Raw genomic sequence first — 14,397 nt, forward strand, 5'->3', positions numbered from 1 at the left:
TATATACCCAAAAGGAGCTGCCAAAGTGAACTGATGAGAAGCAAAAATTTCCATTGCTTTTGCCGTCAAATTGCGCCGAAAGATGGTGTTTTTCAAACGACTTTCTCATGATGATGAAGCCATCTTTTTAATTCCATGAAGGATTACGTAGCTGCCAATAAGACTACATATGAAGTGTTGTTGAATTCTGTTGTAGAATAGAATCCTACTCGAAGCAACTTGATTGATGCACACTTATAGACACAGATAGCCGAGAGATAGTGCATGAGCATGACCGCATCCATATGCACGATCGATCCATCAATCTTTTCACTTCGATACCATCAGGTAGTCAGACTGCAACCTGTTGGACGCAACATTTCACTGTTGCGTGCAATCTGGAGCTAACCTGCAAGAGAAACGGCAGTTCCGAGTTGGGCGTGAATTCATGCTTGACGCGACGCCATGTATCATGCATCTCACTGATTTTAGGAAGCTAGAGTGACTGTTTCTCCTCGCCTTTTCACTGTTGATCTTCCTGATGATGAGACGGGAATAACAAGCATGAGACCAATGCATGCAGAAAGCAGCCGGTAGATGCATATATAAGCTATGAAGAGAATAAAGGAGGGACTTCTTTTCACAAGATTAAGATGCATATACGGCTCTTCACTTTTTTTTGCTTACCATGGATGGACGTTTAGTTTACGAATTGGCTTTTGATATTTTGGATGCTCTATTCAAACCTTATACGGTGGTGCGTGTAGCGTTAGTCTACGTGTAATAATGTGTGGATTGATTCTCTTTTATTAAAGGAATGAAATCGGAACTCTTTTCATTATAAAAAAAAAGATCTCGCGCCGTTATTGAAAAAGAAGAAATGGGCTAAAAAGTTCCATGGGGAAGTTTCTGTAACGGGAATTGTAGCTAAAAAAATGCCATCTCAATTTGAGGACAGGGGTTCGTTTGACCAATGAGAGCCGCGTATATTCCCCGGCTTCACATATTTTTACTCTTTTTTAAATAAAAAGAGTGTTTTATATTATGGGATTTTTTTACTCTTATTTGTATAACTTGGTGGTACCTCTCAAGGGCCGTAAAAATGTTGGAAGAAAAAATAGTAACTTTGTGTAGCAAGCTATTCTACACTCTATTTGGAAGAGAGACGTTCACCAACATGAGCATCAGAGCATGACCTTGACAAACCAAAAACTTCATTCACCAACCGTACGTGGTATTTGCCAAATGCAACCACTCTACAGATATATTCCTTGAAGCTAAGTAAGAACATCTGCTTTGTCTCCTCACTGGCCAAATGTACAAGGCTGTTAAATTTGCAATATTGTAGTGAGAAGATACATGCCGTGTATTTTGACATAAGTAGTGCACGCATAGGATCCCCATGCACCGAAAGAAGAGATAAGACAAAATATGCATGGTTCCAAGTGTTAGTCAAAGCAAGAATCAGATGCATAGGAACCCCGAACAAGGAGAGGGATAGTTACACTTTCTTTTTTCTGATTAAAGCTCTCCAAGAATCCTCTAATTCTGAATGAGAATGCATGTGAAACAGAGATAGTTAGTGATGCTGTTTGGTAACATAATACTATACCGCAAGAAGTTAAAGTTTAAATTACAATTGTAGCTGAAGCAATGGCGCGGATGGACGGGCATAAGTTTCAACGAATACAGTAATAAACTAGCTTAGACATATTTTAACTTAAAAAAATATTAGTGCTGTTCCTTTTGCGTTCAGTGGAAGAATTTGTTCCACTTCTATTTGATTCCATACGCAAGTGAACTGCTCTTGTGATTTTGCCTGAAACGACAACTATAGTTAATTCTTTGAGTATAACGCATCAACAAGTTCATCCAAATTCAAAATGGGACACTAGGTTCTTCGGAGGAGGGAACATTTGTTCCTACCACTAGGCTTACTGGAAAAAATGTAGAAAAATTAAAACGTGGAGCCTTGCTGGAGCAAATGGCTTGAGAGAACTTTGTTCAATTCTGTATTGCCCCCCCCCCCCCCCCCCCCCCCCCTCTGTAACTTTGCCTGACTGGGCTCTTCTCCTCAGTTAATATAATAGGTAAATCTCCTGCATGTTCGTTTAAAAAAAAACTTGGTACTAGAAGAAAAAAGGGGACACTCTATAATTCTATATATTCAACTTTATTAGAAAATTATGGACTTGAAACAATGAGCTAATGGTTTCTCATCTTCATTACTCCCTCCAATAAATAATAAAGTTCCGTTTTGGACATCGACATGGTCTAGAAAAAAATATTTATACAACATAACACAAATGTACTTTTATGAAACCGTAGTTTGAGACAGATCTAGATAGCATTGTATCATTTTCAAATATTCAAACTCAACCCATAAAAAGTAATATACAACCGGAATTTGAAAGTATTGACTTAAAACAATCCCAAAACGCCACTTATTTATGCCTGGACAGAGTATTTCCGTTGTACCAAATGGTTGTTCTTCCTATAGTTGCATATGTGTAATGCAAGTTTCGTGGCTAACAGCCATGATTCGAGTCCTACTGTTACAAATTATTTGGTTTTACTAACTTTGACTAGTGATGTTTTGGTTGATGAGTCGGAAGGACAGTGTGTGGTAAGTTGGTAACTAACTAACTAACCTTGAAAAAAAAAGTTATGCAATATATAAAATAGCTAGCATTGCAAGTGGCGTACAGAGACTTATAGATTTGGTTCGTCCGACATTCTAATTCCTCAATACAAGAATCCAGAATTGACCGCCTGTATGCTGTTTCACAAATTTAATTTAAGTAGCAAGTTTTTCCAGTGAGTTCAAAAATATTTAATTTTAATTAATCAACTGTCTATATGCTACTAGCAAAGCTAGGTCCAAATCACTTTCCACAATTCTTAATAAAAGGCTCGATATGTTCTTGTAACCTTCCTTTCTTTTTGGCCTTTACTGGTAAGCATGTGTGACAATCACATCAAGACTTTGTATACCTGAAAGCGATAGGTAACTGCAAAATTCTCTTAAAAAAACATTAACATAGTAGTTTGATGCTCCAGGCACATCTATATATGAAAGGGAGGGAAATCATCCATACTTTATATCATCATTTGCAGCTCAATTTTCAATTTTATCAGGGCATAGCATATCTTAGACTCTATAGCTAGAGTGACCAGTGGAAGAACCAGAAACTGACTTATGTCCAATGTAAGCGAAGCGGCCAATATGCTTTTCCATGCTACTTTCCTAGAGAGAGGAAAATTTATTCCAAGTGGTGAATACTAAGAATCCATGAATTCAGTGTGGCCCAAAAAGGGTATTCCTTGGTTGCCCTCTGAGAGATATGCAATCTCCCAACGAGAATATATCATCGTTTCAGCAGGAAGGTCCAGCTGTAGAATCAAATGCTTCCGACATTACACATATTTTACAAAAAAAAAAGATCAACAACATAAACAGAAGAGTGCAGGTAACTCACCAAAGAAATAGCTTAGATAATCCTCAAACTAAGCGGATCTGGGCACTTTGCGCTCCCTTGCTTTTAGAAGAAAAAAAAAATCCTCAAATAGCAAATTGACACTTTTACAAGAATTGAAGCATCATACGTTTACGTTTTAATTAACACCCACATATGTATTTCTGAGTGTTGTGTGCAAGTGTAACAATTTGGTTGACAAATCCTACAGTTTGTACCTCTGGATGACAAGTTACATACTTTTTCCAAGAAATCAACGCAGATCTCATTTTCTATTGTAGGACTAGAAAAACCGTCTGTGCACTGCATCAACGCAACAAATCAGACAATTACATGTGCATACATTGTTCATGAGAGGATGGTGTCACAGAGGGATTACGAATGAAAAAAATGTAGATAACTATTGGCAGGTGTCAATGAAGTAAGATGGTCAAACAAATTCCTAATAATCAGACTCAGGGACCGGGATGGGCAAATAAGATGACGTTTAGAGACATAGCCGTAACCATTCGATGCAAGTTTTTCTAGTCTGCTTTGGGACGCAGAGGATAGAATCAGAATTCGAACTAGCTACCTAGCTCTAGCCAGGCACCAAGATGCATGCGTGCTCACATTGTTTTCAAGCATATCAATTTGGAATTCTCCTAAGATAATGCCAGTGACAAGAAAGTCTAATGATAGTAGACTACATGATAACCTTGACAACGCTCCACTTTGCATCTTTTTAACTATTGATCTATTTGTCGTTACGCATGTAGGCGTCTGATTAGGGGTTAAATTGTCAAATAGGGGAGAATTAATGTAGAACTTGCTTAAGTCCATATAATGACTGTGTTTTTTGGAGAGTAGTAAATGAAAGGCGCAAACATCATTTGTTCCGTGTAGGTTTTTGTTGAAGAAGTTGCATGGAAGTCGTAGTCACTGAAATGCAGATGGTACAGATGATATATCTATATATCAAATCCAATAAGGGTTGAAGTGTAGCATCGCATTAATTCGGTTGCATTTGCACCTACAAAAGTAGCTATATATGTTAGTGCGATGTTCATAGGTTCCAATTCAAAATTAAAGATATAACTATAAGTGGATGTTTGCGAAAAGGTTATTAATAAACATTGCATTCTTTATATCTAGGAAGCTGGAGAGATAAGAAATGTTTGGCATTGTTTTTTTGCAAATTGGCCTAATAAGGAACTAATTTTGGTGCATATACGGATGACCGACTTTCCTGGTGGGTAGTCCTGAGCAAGTACAAGCACAATGAAGCATCTCATTATAAAATAAACAAGAAAACAACCAGGAATTAAATATGATATTGGCAGGTGCATGCATGTACTAACTACCCTATAACCTGAAGGGTTAGAGACCATTGGAGCCTTTGAACCCTCCTATAGATGACAATATATACCTAATGATCACCACAGGCTTTGCATAAGCTATTACATGCGCACAAAGAAAACCAAAAGGAAGAGACAAATGCTAGTGTCACCCTCAATATAAAACAAAAAAGGTTCAGTATAGGGGGTACAAGAGAATTCCTTTTGACCAGTGCTTTAAACCAGGACAAGGGGCCACAGGGCTCATCCTTAGAGGCTTGCAAGAAGTGGCAGGCATCCTAATTAGAATAGCTTGTAATGGGCAGACATGGTTTTGTATTTCATGCCCTTGGCTTACATTCATGCAATAGCTTTCATTTCTCCTTTTTGGTAATGTGTGTCTCTCAAGTTTGGAGAGTACATTGTCATTCTCACCTCAGCAATTCCTACATCTATCTAGTGCAGTATTAGAAAAAGGATTTTTAATTAAGCGTTGGGTATCTTTTGGCTTGGCTGTGGCATTTTAGCCGCCTTCCTAACAAAATAGAGGTAGGTGAGTTACTGAGTGTTCTTCTTGGATTTCCATGGGGTAGTTCAGACTCTGGGCCTTTGGGGAGGCCTAAAGTTAATAATAAGCATAGCAGCCATGATTAACATCACCATGGAAAGCATATAGCAGCCACGGTTAATTAACATGACCACTGAAAAGCAACCTTAGAGCACACAGCAACTTAAACTACCATGTGTAGTTACCACAACCAAAGACAATAAGACAAATGCAAGATGTCTAACACTTTCGGAAGGGGGGTTGATTAAATAATGAAACTATATATTATCCCTTGTACCCAGTGTGGCTAGTGGTGGACTGGCCCAGAGTTGGCGTCAGCTATTTCCTTGCATATATACAAGATTTAATTACTTATATAGAAACAAAGAGCAAAAACTTTTTGGGCAACAACTCATACAATACTTAAATATGAATGGATAACAAGTGGATCCAACCATGATTGGCTCACTGTTGCATGAAAAGGAAATTTTTATGCAATTCATGGAAACCGTTTTTCAGCCAGTCATCAACAAATATCGCCGCCACTTTTCAACGAAAAGCAAAGAAAAGAACACCACCGAAGTGGTTGATATGCACAAAATATTCTAGCAAATGATAATACCATGGACTGGTTTGGGTTTCTAGGTGCTAGTGGCTTTGGGGAGTCTAATCTTATAATTGTTTGCTCAACCTAACTACTAATTTCATATATATAATGCAAAGCACTTGGACCCAATAGAAGTTGAACGGCTTATATACCACCAGTTTAGAGTTTTTTTGTGGTTCATTAGGACTCAGTGGTGCACTACAAACCATTTCCCGAAAAGAAAGTTTTGCAAGTTCTTATGTTGACTTTAAATATTATAACATTCTCAATGCTCGACGATGGCCCTCTTGCTATTTGGGGGGTTCCTTTAATCTCCACTTCCTTTTTTACACCATGTTTTTTAATGATTTGACCTTCTATTGGAGCAGACAGTTTGACTTTCTTCTTCCTCATAAAAAAGCTTTGACTTTTATCAACATCATGCTTATTACTGGGAAATCAGGAACCTCTAGAGCACATTATTGTGCAAGGGGAGTATTATTATCTATGATTATCATCATTCATCAGTAATGTCGAAACGGTTGGTCATGGCTAATGTTGACTGAAGAATCTATTCAAAGAAATAAAACAAGAAAGGTGCTTGCTCAATAGGTTCATTCTCTTTGTTATAAGATTCTAGTAAGGTGTGGTTTGGTTGACCTTAAGAGCCAGAGGCACTAGCTGCAGACTACATACCACTCGCTTAACGGCCTCTAGTACTCACTAGAGTTTGACAATGTTGAAGAAGATAACACATTATTGGAAAATCATACTTAGGCATTGGCCAACTACAAATAATTTGGAGTTGACTCTGAACACCAGGCTGGATATATATTCAACTACAACAAGAGCAGCGCCCTGATGATGTGATGGTTTGACCATGACATGCAAAGCCTTCCGCTAAGTAATCTCAATCATGCATGAGAATGTTTCCCAGATCAAGTACTAGAGTTGGAAAATGATCACAAGGAAAGAGTCAAAGAGACAACGTAAGTAATTCATATGTCAACTTCTATCCACAGGACGTACAACAGAAACTGCCTACAGAGCGTCACTAAGCAAATGCAGTTTAATTTCTTTCTTAAACATGCAGGAGAATCGTGCACATCATGGTAACAGAAAGAACGTCAATAATGTTTTACGAACCCCAATAAACAGGCTCAATGTACAAATACAGTGTAATTTTGCATTATGTTTGGCCAAGAAACACCAAATATGCTGCACAAAGGTCTCAGTTAAGAAAAGAAAATAAAAAGGAGACGGGCACGAGCATATATATAGTCCTAGACTATTGTAAGTGCGCAAAAAGTGAGATTCTTGATAACACAACTCAATGGTGACCATGGAAAGTTCAGATTACGATACTGACTAGCAAATATTCACATCTCATCTCATAAGAAATCATTTCTGCTCATGAAACTTTTACCAAGATCTCTCTCTCTATTTTACAGCAAGAGCCGGTTGCATCAACAGTGCCGCCGCCTACTACACACTCTTGGAACATGCTCAAAACTCGCTCTCGCACTCAACCGATCATCGCGTACAAAAATTACAGAGAAAATGGGGGAGAAAATAATTACTTCCCCCGGAACAGGGTCAACTATATGGACAGGCTTGCTCTGCCCGGTCACCGCGAGCTTGACCGCGGCAGAGCATGCAGCCATTCCGGTGTTGCTACCTTGCTGAGCTGACGAGCTCTGCGAAGATCGCCAATGGAGATTGGCATCAGCGACATGGTCATGTGTTGAGGCAGAGTTCCACGTGTTAGACAACCGCGGCTGCGACGGCAGCGGCCCTGGAGGCAAAGATGGAGGCCTTAGCGGCGGTGACCATGCTACTGTATTCTTGGTCCTCCAGCAGGAAGGACCTGACGGCGTCGATGCATGGCGCGGCGACGAGCCGCTGCCAGGCCTCGTCGGCGGCGTGGCCGCGCTTGAGGAAGACCTCCGTGGCGTCGACGCGGCGGACCCGCCACATGCGCGCGAGCCGCTGGATCTTGCCGCGCTGGCGGAAGGCGAGGCGGGACGTGTTGGCCTTGATCTCGTCGACGGCCGCGGCGAGCATGCGCGCGCGCTCGTCGTCGCCGACGCCGTCGAGGCCGCGCGAGCGGAGGTATGCGTCGAGCTCCGGCACGCCGATGGCGCGCCAGATGCCCCTGGAGTAGTCGGTGCGGCGGGGGTCGAACGCCGCGGCCACCTCCTCGACGAGACCCCGCCGGCACATCTCGTCGACGCGGCGCGCCACGAAGTCGTGCAGCACGGGGAGCTGCGCGTCCACCCAGAGGAAGCAGCACTCGAAGCGCTCCCGGAACGCGCGGCGATCTCCCTCCACGAGCTCCTCGACGTACGAGTTGGACCCTCCCGCGATGACGGGGACGCGGCCCCTCGCCGCGACGCCCGCCGCGGCGCGCGCCGCCTCGCGGCGGAAGTCCGCGGCCGTGAACTCGGCGTCCGGGTGCGCGACGCCGAGCAGGTGGTGGGGCACCCCCGCGCACTCGCCGGGCGACACCTTGTTGGTGGCCACGTCCAGCCCCTTATACAACTGCATCTTGTCGGAATTTATAACCTCGCCGCCGAAGCGCAGCGCGAGGTCGATGGCGAGGCGCGACTTGCCGGTGCCCGTGGCGCCGAGCACCACGACGGCCTTGTGCTTCGCCGCGACGCGCTGCCTGCCGACGACCGAGAGCGGCGGCGGCACCGGGACCGCGGCGTCCGGGAGCGTGATGATCGGCGGCGGCAGCGGCATCGTCAGCCTCGGGAAAGCGGGCGCGGCTGCCATCGCGGGGGCCGCCATGGACAGTGCCATAGATATATATACGCTAGAGCTGCGCTGCTGCCGGAGCTTTGTGATCGATCACTGGTCAGCTAGCTTCGCTGGTTGCTGGAGTTCTTGGTCGCTCGCTTGCTTGCTTGGCTGGGGGCGCGTAGGAGCAGAGGATCGCAGCCCGTATTTATAGTGAAGTGGAGTGGTAGTGCGGGTGTGTTCTTGAGGGACTAGTTTAAGCTCGGGTGTGGACTTGTGGCGGATGGATTGGATGCGGCGAATGGGTTCAATGGAGCGAGATTACTGGTGGCGAGAAGGAGGGAGAACCAATGAGTCTGGAACGGGGATGGTTCCAGTTTCCAGCCTTGGTCCGAACTCTGAACTCTGAACATGGGTCTAGGCTTTCTGGGATCAGAGAATGCGTCTGAAATACTACGGGTGTTTGTTTCTTCAGTCACTCCTAAAATTCCTATCACATCGAATGTTTAGATACTAATTAGGAGTATTAAACATAGATTAATTACAAAACTAATTGCACAGATGGAGACTAATTTGCGAGACGAATCTATTAAGTCTAATTAGTCCATGATTTGACAATGTGGCGCTACAGTAAACATGTGCTAATGATGGATTAATTAGGCTTAATAGATTCGTCTCGTGAATTAGTCTCCATCTATGTAATTAGTTTTATAATTAGCTCATGTTTAATCCTCATAATTAGCCTCCGAATATTCGATGTGACATAAATTTTAGTCCGGACTAAAGATCCAAACGCCCACCCTGTGCTAACCGAATTGGGAGCTTCAGTTTCAGTGGAGTCACTGCTCGCTAGCGAGAGTGATTCTCAACGTACGGTTGGGCATTGGCCCTCTCTCCCATTGGCGAAGCGACACGCGAATGGCTGTCGCGACCCCATCATCGCAGCCGGGGCCCTGCTAGCTGCGACATCATCAGGTGCCTACATGGTAGCGCTCCGTACCACGGGCAGGCACAGCCCCGTACTCGACAAGTGGGCCGTCACCGAACGCCGCGATGTGCCCTCGCGCTAGAGCAGTTTACCAAACGTGTTTGCCGTTGCCGACGACGACGAGCGGAGCTCGCCGCGCCGCCCAGGGGAGGCCTGGCGTTTCCAGGGCGCTTTTCGGCGGCGCTACAACGACTGCGGTTGACTACTGATCGATCGATGTGCAGCGAGCCAATGCAACTATGCAAGGCCGAAGAGGACTAGCGTTTGCTTGCCTCCTCAATGATTCGGTTCAGATAGGGTAGGAACAACGACGGGAGTGCGTTCTGCCCGTCACGACAATGCAAAAAGAGCGCCAAGAGTTGACATCCATCGATCGATTGACCTGACCTCCCTGTGGACAAAATCGTTGCGTCCAGGAGCTGAGTGCCTCGTCGCTTTCTACGCGTAAACTACTGATCATCATCTTCTTCTTCGATTGAAAACGATGTACGTACTACTGCCGATATATCGTCATCCGGTTAATGATGCCACGCTGAGAACTAGCAGATCATGTACTGTGTTGTTCATGACTTCGGCGGCATACAAGAACCACCTGGTTATTACGTACTAAACCGGCGAGGGGACACGCGCCCAAGGACGCACCAACCGGTGTGTACCTCGATGCTACGGGGGGAAACTATAATATCATACGCTGGCCATGTGTTTGGTTTAGGGTATAAAGTGAGATGGAATTAGGTGATCTCATTTTCAAACGTGTTTGGTTGGGAGTGACGGGGAATATTGTTCCTTCAAAACGGAGGACAAGCCAATCCTTCAAAATTAAAATGACGGACCACTTCATATTCTATTTCGTCTCCCCCGCTCACATACGGGGCACATCGTCTCATCGCAAATCCATTCTTAGATGGGTCATTGATCGTTTTTCACCTCTAGCAAGGTTAGGGATAGGATTTCATGGTAAAGGTTGGCGAAGGCATGCTTAGAGAGATGGCTTGCCGGACCTGTGTGGGTTGGCAGGGGCGGTGGGCACGGCCGATGGCAAGAGAGGAAGGTAATTGTACTTCCTCCGTCCTAAATTACTAATTGTTTTGGTTTTTCTAGGTACATAGTTTTTGTTATACATCTAGATACATATTATGTCTAGATACATAGCAAAAGTTATGCTTCTAGAAAAACTAAAACGAATAATAATTTTGTATGGAGGGCATTAGAGTGAGTAATGGAGGAATTGCCCAACATTTATGGTATTGTTGGTCGGAGACGATTTAACCATCGTAAATTGGAATAATTTTTATCAGGCTTCCAAAAAAGGTGTGACGTGTAGAACATTGCGGTTTGCATCGTAGTCGTAGCTCGAGTGCGAGAAGGGTATATGATTGGTGGGTTTGTTGTGCGTTTCGGTACCAGCTTGCAAGCCTGTAAGGTATACTTCACTTCATACCAGGTGCTGCTTCGGGCAAGAAGAACTGAACAGCGTGCCGCCGCCCCTTGCCAAAAGCTGCCAAGAAGGGACGAAAAGGCCTTGCCCAAAAAAAAACGAAGGGACGAAAAGGCCGGGAACGCATCGTCTTCGCGTGCACCGTGGGAGAGGCAAAAGGCAACGACGCCAATCGTGGAAAGGCGAACAGGACCCTACCATGGCCTCCGGATCGATCCATCGATCGGTGCGGGTAGCGGCGGGCGTGCGACGAACAGGGGAGGAGCAGCGCTGCCGAGAGCGACCTGCGCAGGTGCGGCAGCGCACGTGTCACCGTCTCAGATCAGATGGAGCGGCGACGGCGACGGCGACGCATCTGCTAGAGCTGATCGAGCCGTAGCTATCTAGCTAGTAGTGCGCGCATATGGCGCCGGGGGCGGCGCGGATGCATGGCGGCCGGCGGCGGATGAGGCCGGGGTTTGGCGTGCGCCACGACGGCGACCGACGAGAGAGAGAGCGAGCAGCGGCCTGCGGATCCCGCCCAGCCGTTGGCCGGCGTACTCGGTGGTCGTGGTGAGATTGGGAGTTGGAGTGGGCTGGTCGCCGCGCGCGCCGAGAGCCCGAGCGCGCCATCATTGTGGCCTACGGCTACGGGAGGGGAAGGTGGAATGGTGGATGCGGGCGCGGACGGCGACGGTAGGCAAGTGGAGTGTGGAGCGGGGTCGTTTCGTCGCCTGGTTGGAGGATGAACACGCGACGCGTTGCGCCGCGGGAGCATCGCCGATCGCCAGAGGCGTGTGGTGCGCGCCCGCCCGCCAGAGGCGGCCGCGTCTGCGCCGGTCTTGTCCCCGAAGTGCAAAGGGGGCTATCGGCCGCCTAGCACTTGTGTTGCTGTGCACTCCGTCCAATCGGTTCGGCCGGCGTGGTGCCGGTACCACGGCCAAGCTAAGCAGCTAGTGCCGCGCCGGCCAGTCATACGTCGAGCAATAATATGAGGATGGCAATGATTGCAGAGGCGACTCGATCGATCGCCGGCGCCAACGCCAATCATAACAGGACCCCGGCGAGCACCCACGAGAAAAAGAAAAAGAGCACGAGCGAGTTGAGCAACCAACCCTGCTGCTGCCTGCAGTGCGGGTATCGCGTCGAGACACGACGTCGAGGCTCGTCGAGACGTCAGGGATCAGATGTTCACGTGGACGGCAACGACGCAGGACAAAGAAACTAAGATGGCAAGGCGGAACACGGAAAAAGTAACAGAGCGAGCCACAGCCACAGACTGCGCAGCGCCGTGCACAGTTCGGAGCACCAGCGTAGCAGACGCGCCATCTAGAACGGAACGGGACATGCACAAGCAATTTCTCTCACCAGCAACCTGTGCCGATGGAGCCAGAGTGCGTCACACGAAGGGGGCCTGCTTGCCGTCCTGGAAGTAGGCGCCGGCGGGGAGCAGCGCCTCGGCGACCACCCGGGCGGCGCCTTCCTCGGGCGGGACCAGGCCGAAGTTGACGGTCGTGTCGGTCCGGACGAAGCCGGGGTGCACGCAGTTGACGCGCAGCGCGGGGTGCCGCCGCGCCAGGACACGCGAGTAGTCGTTCAGCGCCGCCTTGGACACCGTGTACGCCGCCATCGCGCCGGCGGGCCACCCGCGCGCCGCCGCGCCGGCATCCAGGTCCCTCGCGAACGCGGCCACCACCGCGTCCACCCTCTCCTCGCTCAGCGCCTCCACGTCGTCCAGCTCCCGCCTCAGCGCCTCGTCGCCGAACAGCTGCATGCACAGATCCGATCGCGACATGCGTCGAAGTATCCAAGGAAGGGGACTCGATCTCGGTTACTACGTACCCTGAGCTGCCCGAGCTCGGAGGAGACGTTGACGACCCTGCCATCGTCGGATGCCAGCAGCAGCGGCAGCAGCGCTCCGATCACCTGCTTCGTGCCGTGGTAGTTCGTCCTCAGGCACTCCTTCCCGGCGTCGCGGGTCTCCCGGAAGCACCATTTCAGCAACAAGTCGATCCTCTCGTAAGTATATCCACGCCACTGAACTGTCGAACGCATCGATCAAAAGATTCAAAATTCTGTTCCATGCATTATTCTGCCAGGTCCCAGCATGTGCAAATCAAAGTCACGATCTCCGATTTGTTTGTTTACCTTGTCGCTCGTCGTTGAAGTGCCGTCGATGTGATCTTGGAGGTACTCAAGGCCAACAACTCCGGCATTGTTTAGCTGATGACAAAAAGGATACACCGCTGGATCCATCAACAATGTCGTCGCCGGCCACGCATACCAGGATGTCCAGCTTCCCGAAACGGATCTTAAGGAAACCGGCCAGTCGAGCGATGCTGGGAGAGTCGGTGATCTCCAGCTGGTGGAAGATGACGTTGGAGAGCCCCAGGCCTCTGAGATTCTCGACGGCGGCCGCTCCCCTCGTCTCGTCCCTGGCCGTTAAGACGACGGTGACGCCATTGCCGGCGAGCTGCCGGCACACCTCCAGCCCGACCCCTTTGTTCCCGCCGGTCACCACGGCGATCCTGCGCCCGGAAAACAACGTCACAACGAGCAGTAAGTACAGCAGGGAAGAACGAACGAAACCAGCATGCATGGAGATGTGTGTGCATGCATGACATGCTCAGGTACCTCGTGCTCGGGAGATTGGAGATGGAGCCCTCCATGAATGGAGCTCGAGCTGATGCTGCAGGACGGGAGAGCGAGGGAGATGCCTCGGCATATAACTGATCGGTGGCCGAGCTCGGTCGGCGTCCTCGACGGAATGAAATTGACTCGCAGCAACCGATCATTGGTGATGGCGAATTGGCGATTACTTCTCCTGGCTCGATTGTGGTGAATTGGTGATCACTCGATTGGTATGGAAAATAACGTTTTGATGGAGATCAGTTGCGCTCGCAGGTCCTCAAATTTTGTGGCAACAGTTGATGGAACAGACAACTTGCCTTCCCTCAAGAATGGAAAGAATAGACAGCTGACCTACATGGGCACTGGGCAGCTTGTAGGCGTTTCTCCAGTGATCAATGCAGTAATTTCCCATTTCCTCCACCTCCAAAGGGTTTACTAACCTGGAGTTATATTTGGAAGACATGAGGAAGAAAGGACTTCAGGAAAAAAAAACATTGTTTTGCGTTTCAGTATAAATCCTACGGATCTCTGTTGGACTAGAGCTTAACGGAGCTCTACTAAACAAGCCTTAGATATAAGCAAAACTCAGAGTAAGCTGGGCCAAGTTGGGAGCCAGAATCGTAGATAAACAAGCAACTTATCACTTGGATGGCTTAGAAAGTAATTTGAGGTCAGTTCAGATATTAGAAAAGAAAGGAACGTATGGTAAAGGTAA

At 47.4% G+C, this 14,397-nt stretch overlaps 2 protein-coding genes across 2 annotated transcripts; both read right to left on the reverse strand.

Annotated features, from left to right (window-relative positions):
* Positions 1-7,269: 7,269 nt before the first annotated feature.
* LOC117836933 (adenylate isopentenyltransferase 5, chloroplastic) lies at positions 7,270-9,051 on the reverse strand. The gene has a single exon (XM_034716462.2). The coding sequence runs from the start codon at positions 8,707-8,709 to the stop codon at positions 7,669-7,671; it is 1,041 nt and encodes a 346-aa protein (XP_034572353.1). The 5' UTR covers positions 8,710-9,051; the 3' UTR covers positions 7,270-7,668.
* Positions 9,052-12,153: 3,102 nt separating this feature from the next.
* On the reverse strand, positions 12,154-14,322 carry LOC117838267 (short-chain dehydrogenase/reductase 2b). Its single transcript, XM_034718222.2, has 5 exons — positions 13,686-14,322; positions 13,336-13,579; positions 13,200-13,274; positions 12,894-13,088; positions 12,154-12,819 (listed from the first exon to the last, which is right to left on the reverse strand). The coding sequence occupies exons 1-5, from the start codon at positions 13,844-13,846 to the stop codon at positions 12,451-12,453; spliced, it is 1,044 nt and encodes a 347-aa protein (XP_034574113.1). The 5' UTR covers positions 13,847-14,322; the 3' UTR covers positions 12,154-12,450.
* Positions 14,323-14,397: the final 75 nt, after the last annotated feature.

The sequence above is a fragment of the Setaria viridis genome, chromosome 9 (assembly GCF_005286985.2).
Source record: "Setaria viridis chromosome 9, Setaria_viridis_v4.0, whole genome shotgun sequence".
NCBI classification, from domain to species: Eukaryota; Viridiplantae; Streptophyta; class Magnoliopsida; order Poales; family Poaceae; genus Setaria; species Setaria viridis.